Here is a 15,758-nt window from a genome sequence, read left to right as displayed (position 1 = left end):
CAGCTTTATCTTTTTTGTCTTTATCTTATCTTTTCTTCTTCCCTTCCCTCCCTCTCTCCCTCTCTCCCTCTCTCCCTCTCTCTCTCTCTCCCTCTCTCTCCCTTTCTTTCTTTCTTCCTCTCTCCCTTTCTTTCTCTTTTCTTTCCTTCCTTCCTTGACAGATTCTCCCTGTGTATTTCTGGCCAGGGTAGAGCAGGATGGTCTAGAGCTCACAGAGATCCCCAGAAATCCGCCTGTCTCTGCATCCAAATTCTGGAGCTAAAGGTATATGCACCATATCTGGAGCTAAAGGTATATGCACCATATCTGGAGCTAAAGGTATATGCACCATATGTGGAACTAAAGGTATATGCACCATATGTGGAACTAAAGGTATATGCACCATATCTGGAGCTAAAGGTATATGCACCATATGTGGAACTAAAGGTATATGCACCATATGTGGAACTAAAGGTATATGCACCATATCTGGAGCTAAAGGTATATGCACCATATGTGGAACTAAAGGTATATGCACCATATCTGGAACTAAAGGTATATGCACCATATCTGGCACTTTGCTGAGTTTCCCTCCTTTCCTCTGCCCCGTTTCCCCCCAAGTCAGGATCCCTCTGTATAGCCCTGGCTGTCCTGGAACTCTCTGTATACCATGCAGGATTTGAACTTGGAGATCTGCTTGCTTTTGCCTGCTGTCTCCTGAGAGCTAGCACTATAGGTATGCGCCCCTGTACCCCTTGCCTTTTCCTGATGTTTTTAAGTTATTTTGAAACTTCATCAGTCTTGTGGATATATCTCTCATACATACATAGGGTATTGTTTTTTTCTTTACTCTGTGACCACACTCCTTTCTTTTGCTTGCTTGCTTTCTTGCTTGCTTATTTATTTATTTACTTATGTTTTAAAAATTATTATTTTTGTTTTATTATTTTATTTTTTTATTTATGTTTTATTTATGTTTTTAAAGTTTCTCTGTGTAGCTGTCCTGGAACTCATTCTGTAGAACAGGTTGGCCTCAAACTCTGCTGTCCCCACCTCCCAAGTGCTAGGATTAAAGGCTTGTCACCCCAACTGCCTGGCTCTCCTGCTTTTTTTTTTTTGGTTTTTTTTTTTGAGACAGGGTTTCTCTGTGTAGCCCTGGCTGTCCTAGAGCTCACTCTGTAGACCAGGCTGGCCTCGAACTCAGAAATCCGCCTGCCTCTGCCTCCTGAGTGCTGGGATTAAAGGCGTGTGCCACCACACCCGGCTTTTTTTTTTTTTTTTTAATTTTAAGATTTATTTATTTATTTTATTTATGTAAGTACGCTCTAGCTGTTTTCAACCATACCAGAAGAGGGCATCAGATCCCATTACCACCATGTGGTTGCTGGGAATTGAACTCAGGACCTCTGGAAGAACAGTCAGTGCTCTTAACCACCGAGCCATCTCTCCAGCCCTCTTTTGCATATTTTTATGGGAGATAGGTAGATCTACAACTTGAGAGTGAGGCAGGGCTCCAGTAAACTTCTCTAACTTCATAAAACAACTTCATACAGCTTTTTTTTTCTCTGTATATTAATGCTATGGGGGCTTGCTTTTGAGATCTTTCTGGCTGTTTCCTCCTCAGTTTGGTTGGAACATCTTCACTTCTCCCTCCCACCCTCCCTCTCTCCCTCTCTCCCTCTCTCCCTCCGACCCTGCTCTGCTCTGCTCTGCTTAGATTGCAGACACAGAAGTTTCTCTTCAGTGCAGGAAGGACCTGAACAGGACCACTCTGAGAGGTCATTGGGCTGAGCCTGCTCTTTCATGACTGTTTTACGATGTGCATTCAAGTGCCCACTGTTAGAATGGGCAAAGCTCTCCACTTTGTTCTTCTGTTCTTAGAAGGCCTGCAGTAAATATCGGCTTCCTCCCCTGGGCTCTGTCAGATGCACCCTTTGTTCTCTAAAGATGCCCACTGCTTCTCTGTGACTCTCTTGCCTGATGGTGTTTTGCTAAGTGTTATTCACGGTTGCTTGGATTCTCTAACGACTTGTGTTCATTTTACAGACTCATCTGTTTACATTAACAAGGAAATTATGCTATAGAAAAAGAAGCCAAGCATGGTGACTCCCACCTGAAAGCCAGCACTGGGGCGGTGGGGGTAGGAAGATCAGGAGTTGCAGACCAGTCGTGACTGCATAGCAAATTCCAGGCCAACCTGAGCTTCACCATACTGTGTCTCAAAAACAAAACAAATCAAACATCCAGCCAGGCTGGTGGCTTATGCTTTTAATCCTAGTGCACAGAGGCAGTCAGATCTCTGAGTTCAATGCATGGTCTACATATTGAGTTTTAGACTAACTAGGGCTACACAGTGAGAACCTGTCTCAAAACAAACAAAACAAAATTAACCAACCATCCAACCAATCAAATCTCCTCAAACTGAAAACAAAAACAGAAACAAAATCAACCAACCATCCAACCAACCAATTCTCCTCAAACTGAAAACAAAAACAGAAACAAAATCAATGAAAAACAAACCAAGAGCCTTAAGTCAAGGTACAGAGGTGGTCTGAGAACACATTCCACTGCTGTTTTCTTGTCTCATGCTATTCAACTAACAACTTTTACCTCTGCATGAATATTTTCAAACTATCATTATTAGCTTTATACTGTTGTATAACAAGTTACCACAAAGTTAGTGTTTTAAAGCTGTGCACACTTTGAGCATTGCTTTATTAGGCAGTTTTCATGGGGGTAGGGGAATGAAGATGTGCAGATCTTCTGCTTCCCACGGTCTCTCTGTGCATGGCTGCCGTACGCACGATCTGACCTGGAGACTGGGGGACTTTCCTCTATGGCGTTTTACCTATGTCTAAAGACTTTAGGTTTGAATATGTTAGGTGCCTAAATACACAGAAAAAAAATGAGCTCTTTCAGTTTACTTTTACTGAAAGAAACTCAGTAAGTTAAATAAATTGTTTCTTCTTCCACTTTTCTTCCCAAGACAAAGAAGAATAAAACAAAAATAAACATTTTTTAAGGTTGTTAGTATCTAAATAAAAATTTCTAGAGGCTTGAGAGATGGCTCAGGGGTTAAGAGCATTGGATGCTCTTCCAAGAACCCGAGTTCAATTCCCAGACCCAAAATGATGGTTCACAACCATATGTAACTCAGATTCCAGGGGATTTCACTTCCTCTACTGACCTCGAAGGAGACCAGGCACACATGTGGTGTACAGACATATAGGCAAGCAAAGACTTTAAAAAATGAATAAAAAAATTTAAAAATTAAAGTTATTTTTGTTATTTGTGTGTGTGTGTGTGTGTGTATGCGTGTGTGCACGCGTGCATGTATGTGAAGATTAAATTCAGGCCCCTGTACTTGGTAAGCAGGTACCCTACCATTGTCTTGCACCTCTAGTCCCTCTGAAATTCCTTCCCCAGAGGGTAAAATAGAGATCTCTTTATGCTGTTGGACACATAAGTACATGCATGGGTGGAAGTTGTGTATGCCTGTATTGATTTTTTTTTTTTTTTTTTGAGACAGGGTTTCTCTGTGTAGTCCTGGCTGCCCTGGAACTCACTTTGTAGACCAGGATGGCCTCGAACTCAGAAATCCGCCTGCCTCTGCCTCCCGAGTGCTGGGATTAAAGGCGTGCACCACCATGCCCGGCTGACTTTTTTTTTTTAACCCACAAAAAATGAAACCCTTGGGCTGGAGAGATGGCTCAGCAGTTAAGAGCTCAAACTGCTTTTTCAAAGGTCCTGAGTTCAGTTCCCAGAAACCACATAGTGTCTAACAACTATCTGTAGTGGGATCTGATGGCCTCTCTGGTGTGTCTGAAGAAAGCAATGGTGTACTCATATGCATAAAATAAATCTTTTTTAAAAAAATGAAGAGGCTTGCTGGGTTGGAGAGATGTGTTAGAGCACTTGTTCCTCTTGAAGAGAATCTAGGAGGTTTGAGTCCCAGTATCCACTTGATGCCCACAACTGTCTGTAACTCCAGTCCTAAGAAATCCAACACCCTCTTTTGATATCCACAGGATGTACATGGTTGTATACATGTAACTCTCAGACAAGGCATTATACACATAAAATTATAAGATGATTTTTAAATAGTCGTTTGCTGTGTGTGCCAGTTACTTTAAGTACAGAAGTCTGCTTCTGCCAGATTCCAACTCTTCCAAATGTTCTGAAGGTGGCTTGTTTGGGGTCTTGTCTTTGGGAGCATCCTGGTAGTGTGAAAAGATTTTGGGGGCTGGAGAGATGTCTCAGCAGCTGAGAGTATTGGTGGTTCTCCTGGCGGACCAGGTTTAATTCCCAGCACCCACATGGCAGCTCACAACTGTCTGTAACTCCTGTCTCAGGGGACCCAACACCCCTCACACAGACATACATGCAGTCAAATCACCAATGTACAGAAAATAATAAATTATTAAAAAAAATTGGAACTCATGGATCTGGGGTAGGAAGATACGACCAAACCACCCCCTCCCCAAAAAGAAAGACAAAACCCTAGAATGTGGCTGGGTGCTGGTGTCCTTTTCTCTACATTCCCTTACTGGCTGGCTGGTCTCGGGCAAACCATTTAGCCTCTCTGCCCCAGCTTCCATTCTTTTTTTTTTTTTAAATTAGGTAATTTCCTCAATTACATTTCCAATGCTATCCAAAAAGTCCCCAATACACTCCCCCCCTTTTTTGTTTTTTTAAAGATTTATTATGTGTAAGTACACTGTAGCTGTCTTCAGACACTCCAGAAGAGGGCGCCAGATCTTGTTACAAGATGGTTGTGAGCCACCATATGGTTGCTGGGAATTGAACTCAGGACCTTTGGAAGAGCAGTCAGTGCTCTTAACCGCTGAGCCATCTCTCCAGAGCCCCCTGCCCCCTCCCCCAGTCTCCGTTCTTTAATGGAAGCAAGGGTTACAAAGGCAGGGTAAGATCATACTGTGTGTCACCTTCTGAGCCATCAGTTACCATGCAGGAAGAGCTTGGGCGTTGGAATCTTAGTTATGCCTGGGGATTTGGTCCTTCGACTCTGTCCCTTCCTTCAGGCTAGTTCTGTGCTACCCTGTGACTTTATTTTGTCCTTGCAGTGCTGTAGGGAGCAGAGCTCTGGGTGCAGTGGTAGAGGTTTGAAGTACAGTCTGGAGCTGCCGTGGGTGCTCAGTAGGTGAGTGACAGTAGCCTTTGTCACAACTCTACTTAAACTTACCCAGGACACTAGAGAAATTAGATATGTCTTTCCTGGACTTGGCTAAAATTCCCTCCTGTCCCCCCACCCCCACCCCGCCCCCAAACCAAATTATTCTTTCAGCTGCATAAGTCGCTGTTTAGTGGAGTATTTCAGTATTTCTCAGCACTAGGGTTTTGTTTTGGTCTTCATCTATTTGAATAGCTATCTTTCACAGTATCTTCTGAGGCTTGGTTAGTGGGGGTGGGGGAAGGAGGCAGAACATGTGACACCTTTTCTCTTGTTTTCCTTTCTTGGTTCCTCTCTTCACTCAGATATCACTAAATGATTATTTTATTATATCCTTTCCCAAACCAGATTACTTAGTCATTCCCCTTTATTTTCCCTTTATTGGGGATCATTAAGTCTTTCAGAGTTCCATGACCCAGTAATAAAAATGGGTAGTGGCTGAGCCTTGGATGTGCTGTGTGTTAGTTACCTCTTTTGGGCAGAGGAAGGATGTTCAAAGACTCTGAAGTGTTGCCTGAGACCATATACTGTGAGGTGCTGGTTGGCTCCTGCTTCAGGTTCTCCCAGTTTAAAGTTCAGTCTGTCTTAGGACACTGGATTTTAGGAACTATAAGGAGGTATTTGTGGGACATTGATAGTTGTATATCAAATATTCAAAACATATCACATATTCAGAGGGAATTTAGAGAATGTAGGGAAAATGACACCAATCAGCCATGTTATAGGGGGTCTTTTTGGTTTGGTTTGGTTGTGTTTCCACACCCTCCTCATCATGAGTTCCAAATTTTCTAAATGATTTATTATTTTCTGTACATTGGTGATTTGACTGCATGCATGTCTGTGTGAGGGGTGTTGGATCCCTTGGGACAGGAGCCACAGACACTTGTGAGCTGCCATGTGGGTGCTGGGATGCCTTACCCATTGTGGTAAAGTAACAGGATTTATATGTTCGGAGCTGTCGAATTTGGAATTTCTCCTGTAAGAGGTTCCAGGAGGTCGGCCAGAGTAAGTGACACTCTTTGTTGCTTCCTCTTTGGAATGAAGGAGACGACCTTTTGTGCGGATGTGTAAGGAATGTTTTCACAGTGGTGTTGATGTGGTTTGATCATTGCGTTAGTTTTCAGCTTTTGTCTTGCTTGTTAGTGACACAGATTTGCCAGAGGTCACTTACTGCTCTAGTTGAAGATAATGGTGTAGTTTTCTTTCGTAGGACTTACTAAAAACACTAAGAGACATTTCTGAGTTGTATGTTTGATTGAATTATTATCTATTCTGTTTTTATTTCTCTTGAGTCTTTGAATAAAAGTGTCTGAAATTATGAAATTATTATGACATATTTTCTTGGGGACTATTTTGTCATCTTCAGTGACAACACTGCATTAAAATATTCTGCTTAGGGCTGGTGAGATGGCTCAGTGGGTAAGAGCACCCGACTGCTCTTCCAAAGGTCCAGAGTTCAAATCCCAGCAACCACATGGTGGCTAACAACCATCCGTAACGCGCCCTCTTCTGGAGTGTCTGAAGACAGCTACAGTGTACTTACATATAATAAATAAATAAATCTTTAAAAAAATATTCTGCTTATTTAAACTGAACTCTGTGTCTCAAACATTGGTACTATATATTCCTTTCCAAGTGTAAGAATAATTTGTCAAAGGTGGTGGTGGTGCGGGCCTTTAATCCCAGCAGGGAGGCAGAGGCAGGTGGATCTATGCGTTCAAGGCCAATCTAGTCTACAAAATGAGTTCCAGGACAGCCAGGGCCACACAGAGAGATTCTGTCTGGAAAAACAAAACACAAGCAAACAAAGGATAAAAGCCCTATGGTTTTATTATTATTGCTAAATAATTTATTATTTCTGTACATTGGTGATTTGACTGCATGTCATTTTGAGACTGGGTGTTGTGTACCCCAGGCTGGCCTCCACCTTACTAGTAGCTAGTAGCTAATGACCTTGGGCTGGACCCCTGTCTCCCTCAGGAGCTGGGTTTACACCTGTGGGTACCACACCCAGCTGTATGGTATAGGTTTTTGGAATTATCCGTGTTCTAGTCTATATAATAATTTCAAAATTAATGAATAGGCTTATAGATTAAAATAAATCTTATCTTTCCAGGATTCAATTATAAACTGCTGTTGTATTGTTTATTATGTTAACAGACTTTAGTCCATCTAACCTGTAAGTCGCAGACATCACCGAAAGAAAGTATATTATTAAGAAGCAGTGAAGTATTTTGAAAAAATTGGAAGACTTACCATGAGTTTAAATACTTCAAGCAATGCCACTCCTGGGGACACCCAAAGGTAAGCCTCCAGTATCTTCCCTTGCTTGGGAAAGACTTTGGATTGCAAGAATCAGGCGAAATGAAGTGGGTGATGAAGCTATAATTACAAGGATTCTCATGGGATGGTTAAGGAGGGAGGTTTCCTGGACGGACAGAGCAGCGACTCCTTCTAAATATAGGATTGGCTCTCGGGACCTCTTCTGTTCCTTTGTTAACTTGGATCATAAAGATCTGTATTTCCAAACCTTCTCCTCTCATTAGAGACTTGTTAATTTTGCATAATTCCTACCACCCCCTCACCCCCACCCCCGCCCCAGCTCTGTGGCTCTGGATCCTTGCTGCAGCTCTGAGCTGACTGTCTGAGCACTCCATTAGTTTTAGCTCTCCTTGCTGGCTGCTTTTATCAAGAAGGCATCTCATGGACGTTGTTCTTCTTGTGTGTGTGTGTGTGCACGTGTGTGTGTGTGTGTGTGCGCCATGCATGTCCATCTGTCCTTAGTAAAATGCTTTAGTAATTTACCTCTGATGTTGGGGTCCATAATACAAAATGGACCATTTTGAAGGGTGTGATTTTTTTTCCCTCTAAGTGCATTTTTCAAGTAAATAAGTTCAGGAATTAAAAGTAGTGTGGCCTGGTGTCTGGTACATGTAGTCTTAGCACTGGGAAGCAGAGGTGAGCAGATTTTTGTGATTTCAGGCAGTCTACTATATAGAGCAAATTTCAGATTAGCCAAGACTGCATGGTGAGACCCCGTCTCAAATAAACAAAGAACAAAACCGGAAACAAAATGTTGAAAACTTTATAGTCACAGAACAGAGTAATAGCTATAGAGTGTAAAAATTGGACACTGGAGTTGTCTGTCAGTTGCCTCAAGTCAACTATTTAAACAGAATCATAAAGCTTAGCTATGGATAATTCTTTTCTAATTTTTGATTTTTTTGTTTTTTTTTTTGTTTTTTGTTTTTTTTTTGAGACAGGGTTTCTCTGTGTAACCCTTGGCTGTCTTGGAACTAGCTCTATAGTAGACCAGGCCGGCCTCAAATTCAGAGATCTCCCTGTCTCTGCCTCCCTGGTAACAGGATTAAAGGTGTGTGCCACCTCCTACCCAGTCAAAGCTATGGCTGACTCTTCATAGATTGGTAGAGACTATGTATCTGTAATCTTACCTCTTAGAGTTAACTATGGAGAATTCAGTAAATGCTTGTCCCAATGAAGTGGCAATATATTATATAAATATATACTTTAGCATTATAATAATACTTCACATTATTATGCTTTTTCAATTTAGGGAGGAAACATCAGTAGACATCCATAATATATATGCTTAAAAATTTATTTATTACTTACCCACCCCTGTGTGTGTGTGTGTGTGTGTGTGTGTGTGTGTCTATGAGTAAGCATGTGGGCAGGCAGAAGAGGTTGTCAAACCGTTGGATTAACATTATAGGTGTTGAGTGCTAGGATTCAAACTCAGGGCTTCTGGAAGAGCAGCTTGTGCTCCTAACTGTGGAGCCTTCTCTCCAGCCTTCCCATATTTTTAGTGGAGACATCTTTACTCAGGATTCAGAGTCTGAAGGAAGTCATTTAAACTCCACCACTAGCCTGCTTACTTTCTATGTCTGTAGCCGTGTCCTGGATAACTCATGTCAGGGGATCACGCATCTTTTGTGTCTGGCTTCTTTGGCTTGTTGGTGAGATTTATTACATTGTAGCATGTACAGCTTTTGTCTCTTTACTGATGAATAATGTTCCATCCCTCTGTAAGGATTTGTTACATTTACTTACCCATGCAGCAGTCAGGCAGTGGGAGTTGTGTTGGTTCTCCTCTTGGCTGTTATGAGTAATCCTGCTATATGCAAGCATTTATGTTGACATATGTTTCTGGTTCTCTTTCTGGACAGGTTCACAGGAACAGCACTGTAACATCATGTAGAAAATTTATGCTAATTTTCTTTTCTTTCTTTCTTTTTTTTTTTTTTTCCTTTCGAGACAGGGTTTCTCTGTGTAGCCCTGGCTGTCCTGGAACTCACTTTGTAGACCAGGCTGGCCTCAAACTCAACAATCTGCCTGCCTCTGCTTCCCAAGTGCTGGGTTTAAAGGCATGTGCCACCACTGCCTGGCTAAAAATTTTAAGAAACCAACAAATTGAGTGATTGTATAATTTTACATCCCTGACAGCAGTATTTGAAGGCTTTAGTTTCTTTATATTCTTGTCAGTACTTTAAAAATGACTTAATTTTTAAGTAGTCATTCTAAAGAATGTAAAATGATACATTGCTATGGATTTAATTTGGGTATTTCCAACAATTAATGGTGCTCTGCATCTTTACATGTGCCTCTGACCATTTGCATGTCCTCCTTGGTGAAATGTCGTTTTTGCTCTTTAACTATCTTAAAATTTGTTTTTTATTATTGAACTGCAAGTATTCTTTACATATTCTGGATACAAGTCCCTTATCATGTAATACAGCATTTTATCCCATCAAATAGCTTGACTTTTTATTTTGTTGGTTTCTTTTATGGTGTGAGGGTGCTGGCGATGCTGGTGATGCTGGGGATACTGGGAATGCTGGGGGATGCTGGGGGATGCTGGGAGATGCTGGGGGATGCTGGGGATGCTGGGGGATGCTGGGGGATACCTGGGATCCTGGGGGATGCTGGGGGATGATGGGAGATGCTGGGGGATGCTGGGGATGCTGGGGATGCTGGGAGATGCTGGGGGATGCTGGGGATGCTGGGGGATGCTGGGGGATGCTGTGAGATGCTGGGGAATGCTGGAGATGCTGGGGATGCTGGGGGTGCTGGGGGATGCTGGGAGATGCTGGGGGATGCTAGGGATGCTGGGGGATGCTGGGGGATTCTGGAAGATGCTGGGGGATGCTGGGGGATGCTGGGGGATGCTGGGGGATGCTGGGGGATGCTGGGGATGCTGGGGATGGAATCCAGAGCCTTGCCTATGTGAGGAGGAACACTGCTCCTGAGGCTGTGCCCTCCCTCATTCTCCTCAAGTATGCTGTGAAGTACAAATGCTCTTAACTTCTAAGTTGTATTTATCAATTCTTTTTTTGTGTGAATTATGCTTTTAATTTTTTATAAAAACATCTCCAATTAAGGTCATGAATATTTTTTTCCTATTTTACTTTCAGTCAGTTTTATACTTTTATTTTTTGTTTGTTCCACTTTGTTACTTTTTGTGTACTGTGAGGTTAGGATCTAAATCAATTGTTTTGCTCATGGATAGCCAGTTGTTTCAGAACTTTTGTTGGTAATACTGTCTTTCCTCATTGAACTATCTCAGCACTGTTGTTGAGTCCTTTGTCTTTCCATAGACACTTTAGGATCAGCTTGTTAACTTTTGTAAAAGAGTACCCTGGGGATTTGATAAAAGATTGTATTGAGTCTGTGGATAGAATTGTCATTTTAATAATACTGAGTTTTTAAAATATAAATATGATTGTGGGATGTCTTTTTCTTTATTTATTTAACTTGTTTATTTTATTTATTTATTTATTTTTTTTGAGATAGGCTTTCACTGTTGTAGGCTTGGCTGTCCTGAAACTCACACAATAGACCAGGCTGATCTTGAACTCACAGATATCTTTCCTCCTCTGCATTCCAGGTGCTGGGATTAAAGGCATGATCACCACCTCAATTATTTATGTTTTAACTTCAGTAACTTTTTGTATTTTTATGGTAAAGGTGTTGTACTTCTGTTAAACAATAATAAATTTATTGTTTATTTATTATATATAAGTACACTGTAGCTGTCTTCAGACACACCAGAAGAGGGCATCCGATCTCATTACGGGTGGTTGTGAGCCACCATGTGGTTGCTGGGCTTTGAACTCAGGACCTTTGGAAGAGTAGTAAGTGCTCTTAACCATTGAGCCACCTCTCCAGCCCAAAAGATTTATTTATTATTATATGTAGGTGCACTGCAGCTGTCTTTAGATACCCCAGAAGAGGGCATCAGATCTCATTACAGATGCTTATGAGCCGCCATGTGGTTGCTAGGATTTGAACTCAGGACCTTTGGAAGAGTAGTCAGTGGTCTTAACTGCTGAGCCATCTCTCCAGCCTATTGTTAAACCTTTCTCTTTTTCATGCTCTTACAATGGAGTTATTTTTACTAGTATATAGAAATATAATTAATTTTTCTCATTGATCTTGTATGTTTATAACCTAACCTAAAATGATTTCTGTTTGTTCTTTTTTCTTCTTATTGGATTTTTAAAAAGAATTTTCTTATAAAGTCATTTCCTTTGTAGTAAAAAACAGATTTTCCAGGGGTCAAGGACACCACAAGAAGACCCACAGAGTCAAGTAACCTGGGACCATGGGGCTCCCAAAGCCTGGGCCATCATCCAGGGAGCATTCAGGAGCTAGACCTAGACCCGCCCCCCCAATTGTAGCAAATGTACAGCTTAGACTTTTTGTGGGTGCCCTAACAAGTGGAGCATAGGCTATTTCTGTCTGTCTCTGTTCCCTGCCATTGGTTCCCCTTCCCCTACCTGGACTTTCTGGTTGGGCCTCAGTGTGAGATGCTATGCCTAGACCTGCTGGGACTAGATACCTGAGGGTGGGGTGCTCCCCAAGTGGGGAGAAGGGGAGGGGTCAGTGGGTGGAGAGACTTGTGAGGGTGGGACTTGGAAGAGAGGAGGGTTGTGATGGGAATGTAGAGTGAGTAAATCCCCCACCAGGTCTCCAGCCCAATATGCCCTTCTTCTCACCTCTCTTCCTCCTTGTACCATTTAAGACTTCCAAATAAGGGCTGGAGAGATGGCTCAGTGGTTAAGACTGCTTTTCCAGAGGTCCTGAGTTCAGTTCCCAGCAACCACATGGTGGCTCACAACCATCCGTAATGGGATCTGATGCTCTCTTCTGGTGTGTCTGAAGACAGCAACATTGTACTCGCATATATTAAGTAAATAAAATATTTAAAAAAAAAGACTTTCAAATAAAAGTTTTAATGGAGACAGGCGGTGGTGGTACTTAGTTGTCTCTCGGCAGGGCAGCTCTGGGGAGGCAGGCAGGTGGGTCTACAGAGTTTGAGGCCAGCCTGCTCTACAGAGTGAGTTCCAGGGCAGCCAGGGCTACACAGAGAAACCCTAACTTGAACCCACCCCCACACAAAAAAAATCTTGAATAACACAGTGTTAATAGCAGTCATTTTTGCTCCATTCTCCTTGTTAGAGGACCTTTTTAGTCATTAACTATTATGTATGCTAGGAACATGGGTTGTTGTAGATGTTCTTTGTGAAGTTGGGCATGTTGCTTGGTCTAGCGGTACAGGACTGTAATCTTAGCAGATGTGGTCAGAGGCTGGGGCCGGATGATCACATGATCAAGGCTTGCCTGGTCTACAGAGTGAGTTTAAGACTAGCCTGGGCAGCTTGGTGAGGTTGGTCTCAGAAAGGCACAGGAGCTTAGTGGTGGAATGTCAGCCTAGCCTGTGTGAGGCCCTGAGGTCAGTCCCTAATACTGCCGAGTTCCTTCTCTGTCCTGCGTTCATCTAGGAAAGGTTAATCAAATTCATCTTCTCAAAGAACTAAATTTTGGTTTCACTGGCTTCTATCTATCCTATTTTAGTGATATTGAAAGAAATTAAAATTGTATATACATATTATTAGATCCACATTCCCCCCCACCCCCCAAGTCTTATTGCTGTTGGAGAAACACTGGTAATTTCTTTGAGACCGCTCTCTCTCAATTCCTGGAAACCATCACATTTAGCTCTTGGAGATAGTTTTTTGTTGTTGTTGTTGGAATGATTTGACATTTTAAAAATGTTATTGTTTGGTTTTTCAGCTTTGATCTTTGTCTAGTGACTTCCCACCACAGATAATTGTAATTCAGTTTCCAGTCATTGATATGATTGGCTGGTTTAAATACAAGTCTTAAGCAGTGTAGTATATTTTCAGTGGACAGTATTTTGTTACTAGTAGAATATGACGGCATTTCCCCCACATTTTGCAGTGGACATGTGTCTCTAGATTGTGAATTTGTTATCTATCCTAAGATCTTATCATATTCTGTTTTTATGATAAACTATAAGAAATGTTGTTAGAATTTTTTTATTGCATGAGTGTTATATTTTATTATGACTTTATTTTGTAGGTTGAAAAATGCCTCATTGGATGTAAAACAAATGCTTAAAAATGAAACAGAGTCAGATATCACCGCTGATCTCCGAAAGAAGCTGCATCGGGCTAAGAAGGAGAAATTAGAAATGACAACTAAGCACAATGCAGAGGTAGAATTTATTTTCCTCCCATGCAATATAAAAGGTTGAGTTTCAGGCGTGTGTGGTGGCGCAGGTTCCAGGACAGCAAAGGTTACACAGAGAAACCCTGTTTTGAACCCTGCCCTTCCAAAAAAGTTGAATTTCAGTTTTTGGTTTTATTTCATATTAGAAACAACATTTAACCTTGGTCACTACGTCATTCTTGTGCTTCAAAGGAAATCGCAGTAAAGAAAACACTTTTATACAGCAGAATTGTAACAGGGATATTAAAGTTGAACTTTAGCCAATTATATTTATTTGTATACTGTCTTGAATGTATATTAATTAGTTAAAACGTTTTATTCTTTGTGTGTGTGGGAGCACATGTGTCATAGCACTCATGTGGAGGGTAGAGGATGGCGTGTGGTACCTCGTTTTGCTGAATAGATTATGTCAGCTTGATACAAGCTAGAGTTATTTGAAAGATAGAAAACACCTCCATAAGATCTGGCTGCAGAACATTTTCTTAATTAGTGATTGATGGGGAAGGCCCAGCCTATTGTGGGTGGTGCCATCCCTGGGCTAGTGGTCTTGGGTGCTATAAGAAAGAAGGCTGAGCAAGTCATGGGGAACAAGCCAGTAAGCAGCATCCCTCCATGGCCTCTGCATCAGCTCCTGCCTCTAGGTTCTTGCCCTGTTTGAGTTCCTGTCCTGACCTCCTTTGATGATGAACAGTGATATAGAAGTGTAAGCCAAGTGAACCTTTTCTTCCCCAACTTGCTTTTTGCTTATGGTGTTTCATTGCAGCAATAGAAACCCTAATTAAGACACTTGTGGTACCAGGGACTGAAACTGAGATTGTCAGATATAGCAGCAGGCATTTTTACCAGTTGAACCATCCTGACAGCTCAGTGTATTTTAATTAACAAGCTTGACATGACCAAACACCTTATTTGATGGATGTGTTTGATGACTGAAGAATTTATAAATTAGAAAAATGCTATTTTGAGAGAGCTCTTGGTATGTAACCTAGCCCTTCCTCCTCACACTCAGTCCTGCCTCAGCTTCCCAGGTTCTGTGACCTTATGTGTTATTGTTGGACATGGCTTAACCAGGCACAGTTTTTGAAATTGTAATGTAGATTCCTTTAGGATGTGAGTTGTGGAACAGTCTTTCTCTTAAGTACACTTGTATATAAAATTTTAATTAGTGTAGCTCAGAAGTTATCTTTGGTTTTGTTTTATTACAACATATTAGTGTGAATATACATATTTATACATATGTATATTTCATGTACAGTAGGTTTCTTTCCCTTTTAAGTGAAGTCATAAATTATATGTGAATGTCTTTCTCTTTTGTAGGCTTACTCTTCATTTTCATATTTAAATCTTAATATCCTTTTGTGTTTATATGCTAGTGAGCTACATTCTCAGGTCTTCTTTTAATTTTTTTAAAGCATAAGTTTTTTTGGTTTAAATATTTAGCATTTTTTTAATTGAGAAAAATGTTATACAATGTATTTTGATCACCTTCCCTGTCCTCCAACTTCTCCCTCACCTCCCTTTCCACCCAACCCCGCTCTTTTTAAAAAATCTCTTTAAAAACAAAACCAATCACATAGTATTTTTACTTCAAACTATCATAAAATATTAATTTTATTTCTTTTACAAAATTTGGTTCGTATGCTTTTTTGTAACATATAGGTCTTTGACCCAAGAGCTTTATAACATCTATTTTTTCTTATTTTACTCACCACATTACAGGTATTAAGTATTTAGTATATTAAGTATTTAGTATATAAATTATTTGTAAAAGATTAGCTAGTCATTGACTATATGATTTTAGAGTAAGATCATTACAGGTCCTCACATTCTAGTTTTTTAGCCATTTGTGTCATTGTAATGAATGGAATGTCACAATTAGGTGGCCCTTTGCTAAAATCCCTGTAATAGTCTCACTCATTAGTCTATGCTGTCATTGATATTTTAACCAAGAAAAACAACACATTATTCACTAAATTGTACTTTGTTGCCATTTGCTTCTTTTAAACATTTCTTTTTTTTTTTTATAAATTTATTTATT

General features: G+C 40.9%; 1 protein-coding gene across 3 annotated transcripts in view; it reads left to right on the top strand.

The window, feature by feature from the left end:
- Positions 1-15,758, top strand: part of Ccdc171 (coiled-coil domain containing 171) — a 366,744-nt gene that overhangs the window by 3,837 nt on the left and 347,149 nt on the right. For all 3 annotated transcript variants that reach the window (XM_085839201.1, XM_085839202.1, XM_085839200.1), the window contains exons 2-3: positions 7,328-7,471; positions 13,571-13,706. In XM_085839201.1, the coding sequence (XP_085695327.1) occupies positions 7,425-7,471; positions 13,571-13,706 (183 nt within the window). In that variant the 5' untranslated portion in view covers positions 7,328-7,424. The remainder of the gene's footprint in view (positions 1-7,327; positions 7,472-13,570; positions 13,707-15,758) is intronic.

The sequence above is a fragment of the Mus caroli genome, unplaced genomic scaffold (assembly GCF_978045245.1).
Source record: "Mus caroli unplaced genomic scaffold, Mus_caroli_1 scaffold_6, whole genome shotgun sequence".
NCBI classification, from domain to species: Eukaryota; Metazoa; Chordata; class Mammalia; order Rodentia; family Muridae; genus Mus; species Mus caroli.
Note: the sequence above shows the minus strand (reverse complement) of the source record. Positions and strands in the feature narration are given on the sequence as shown.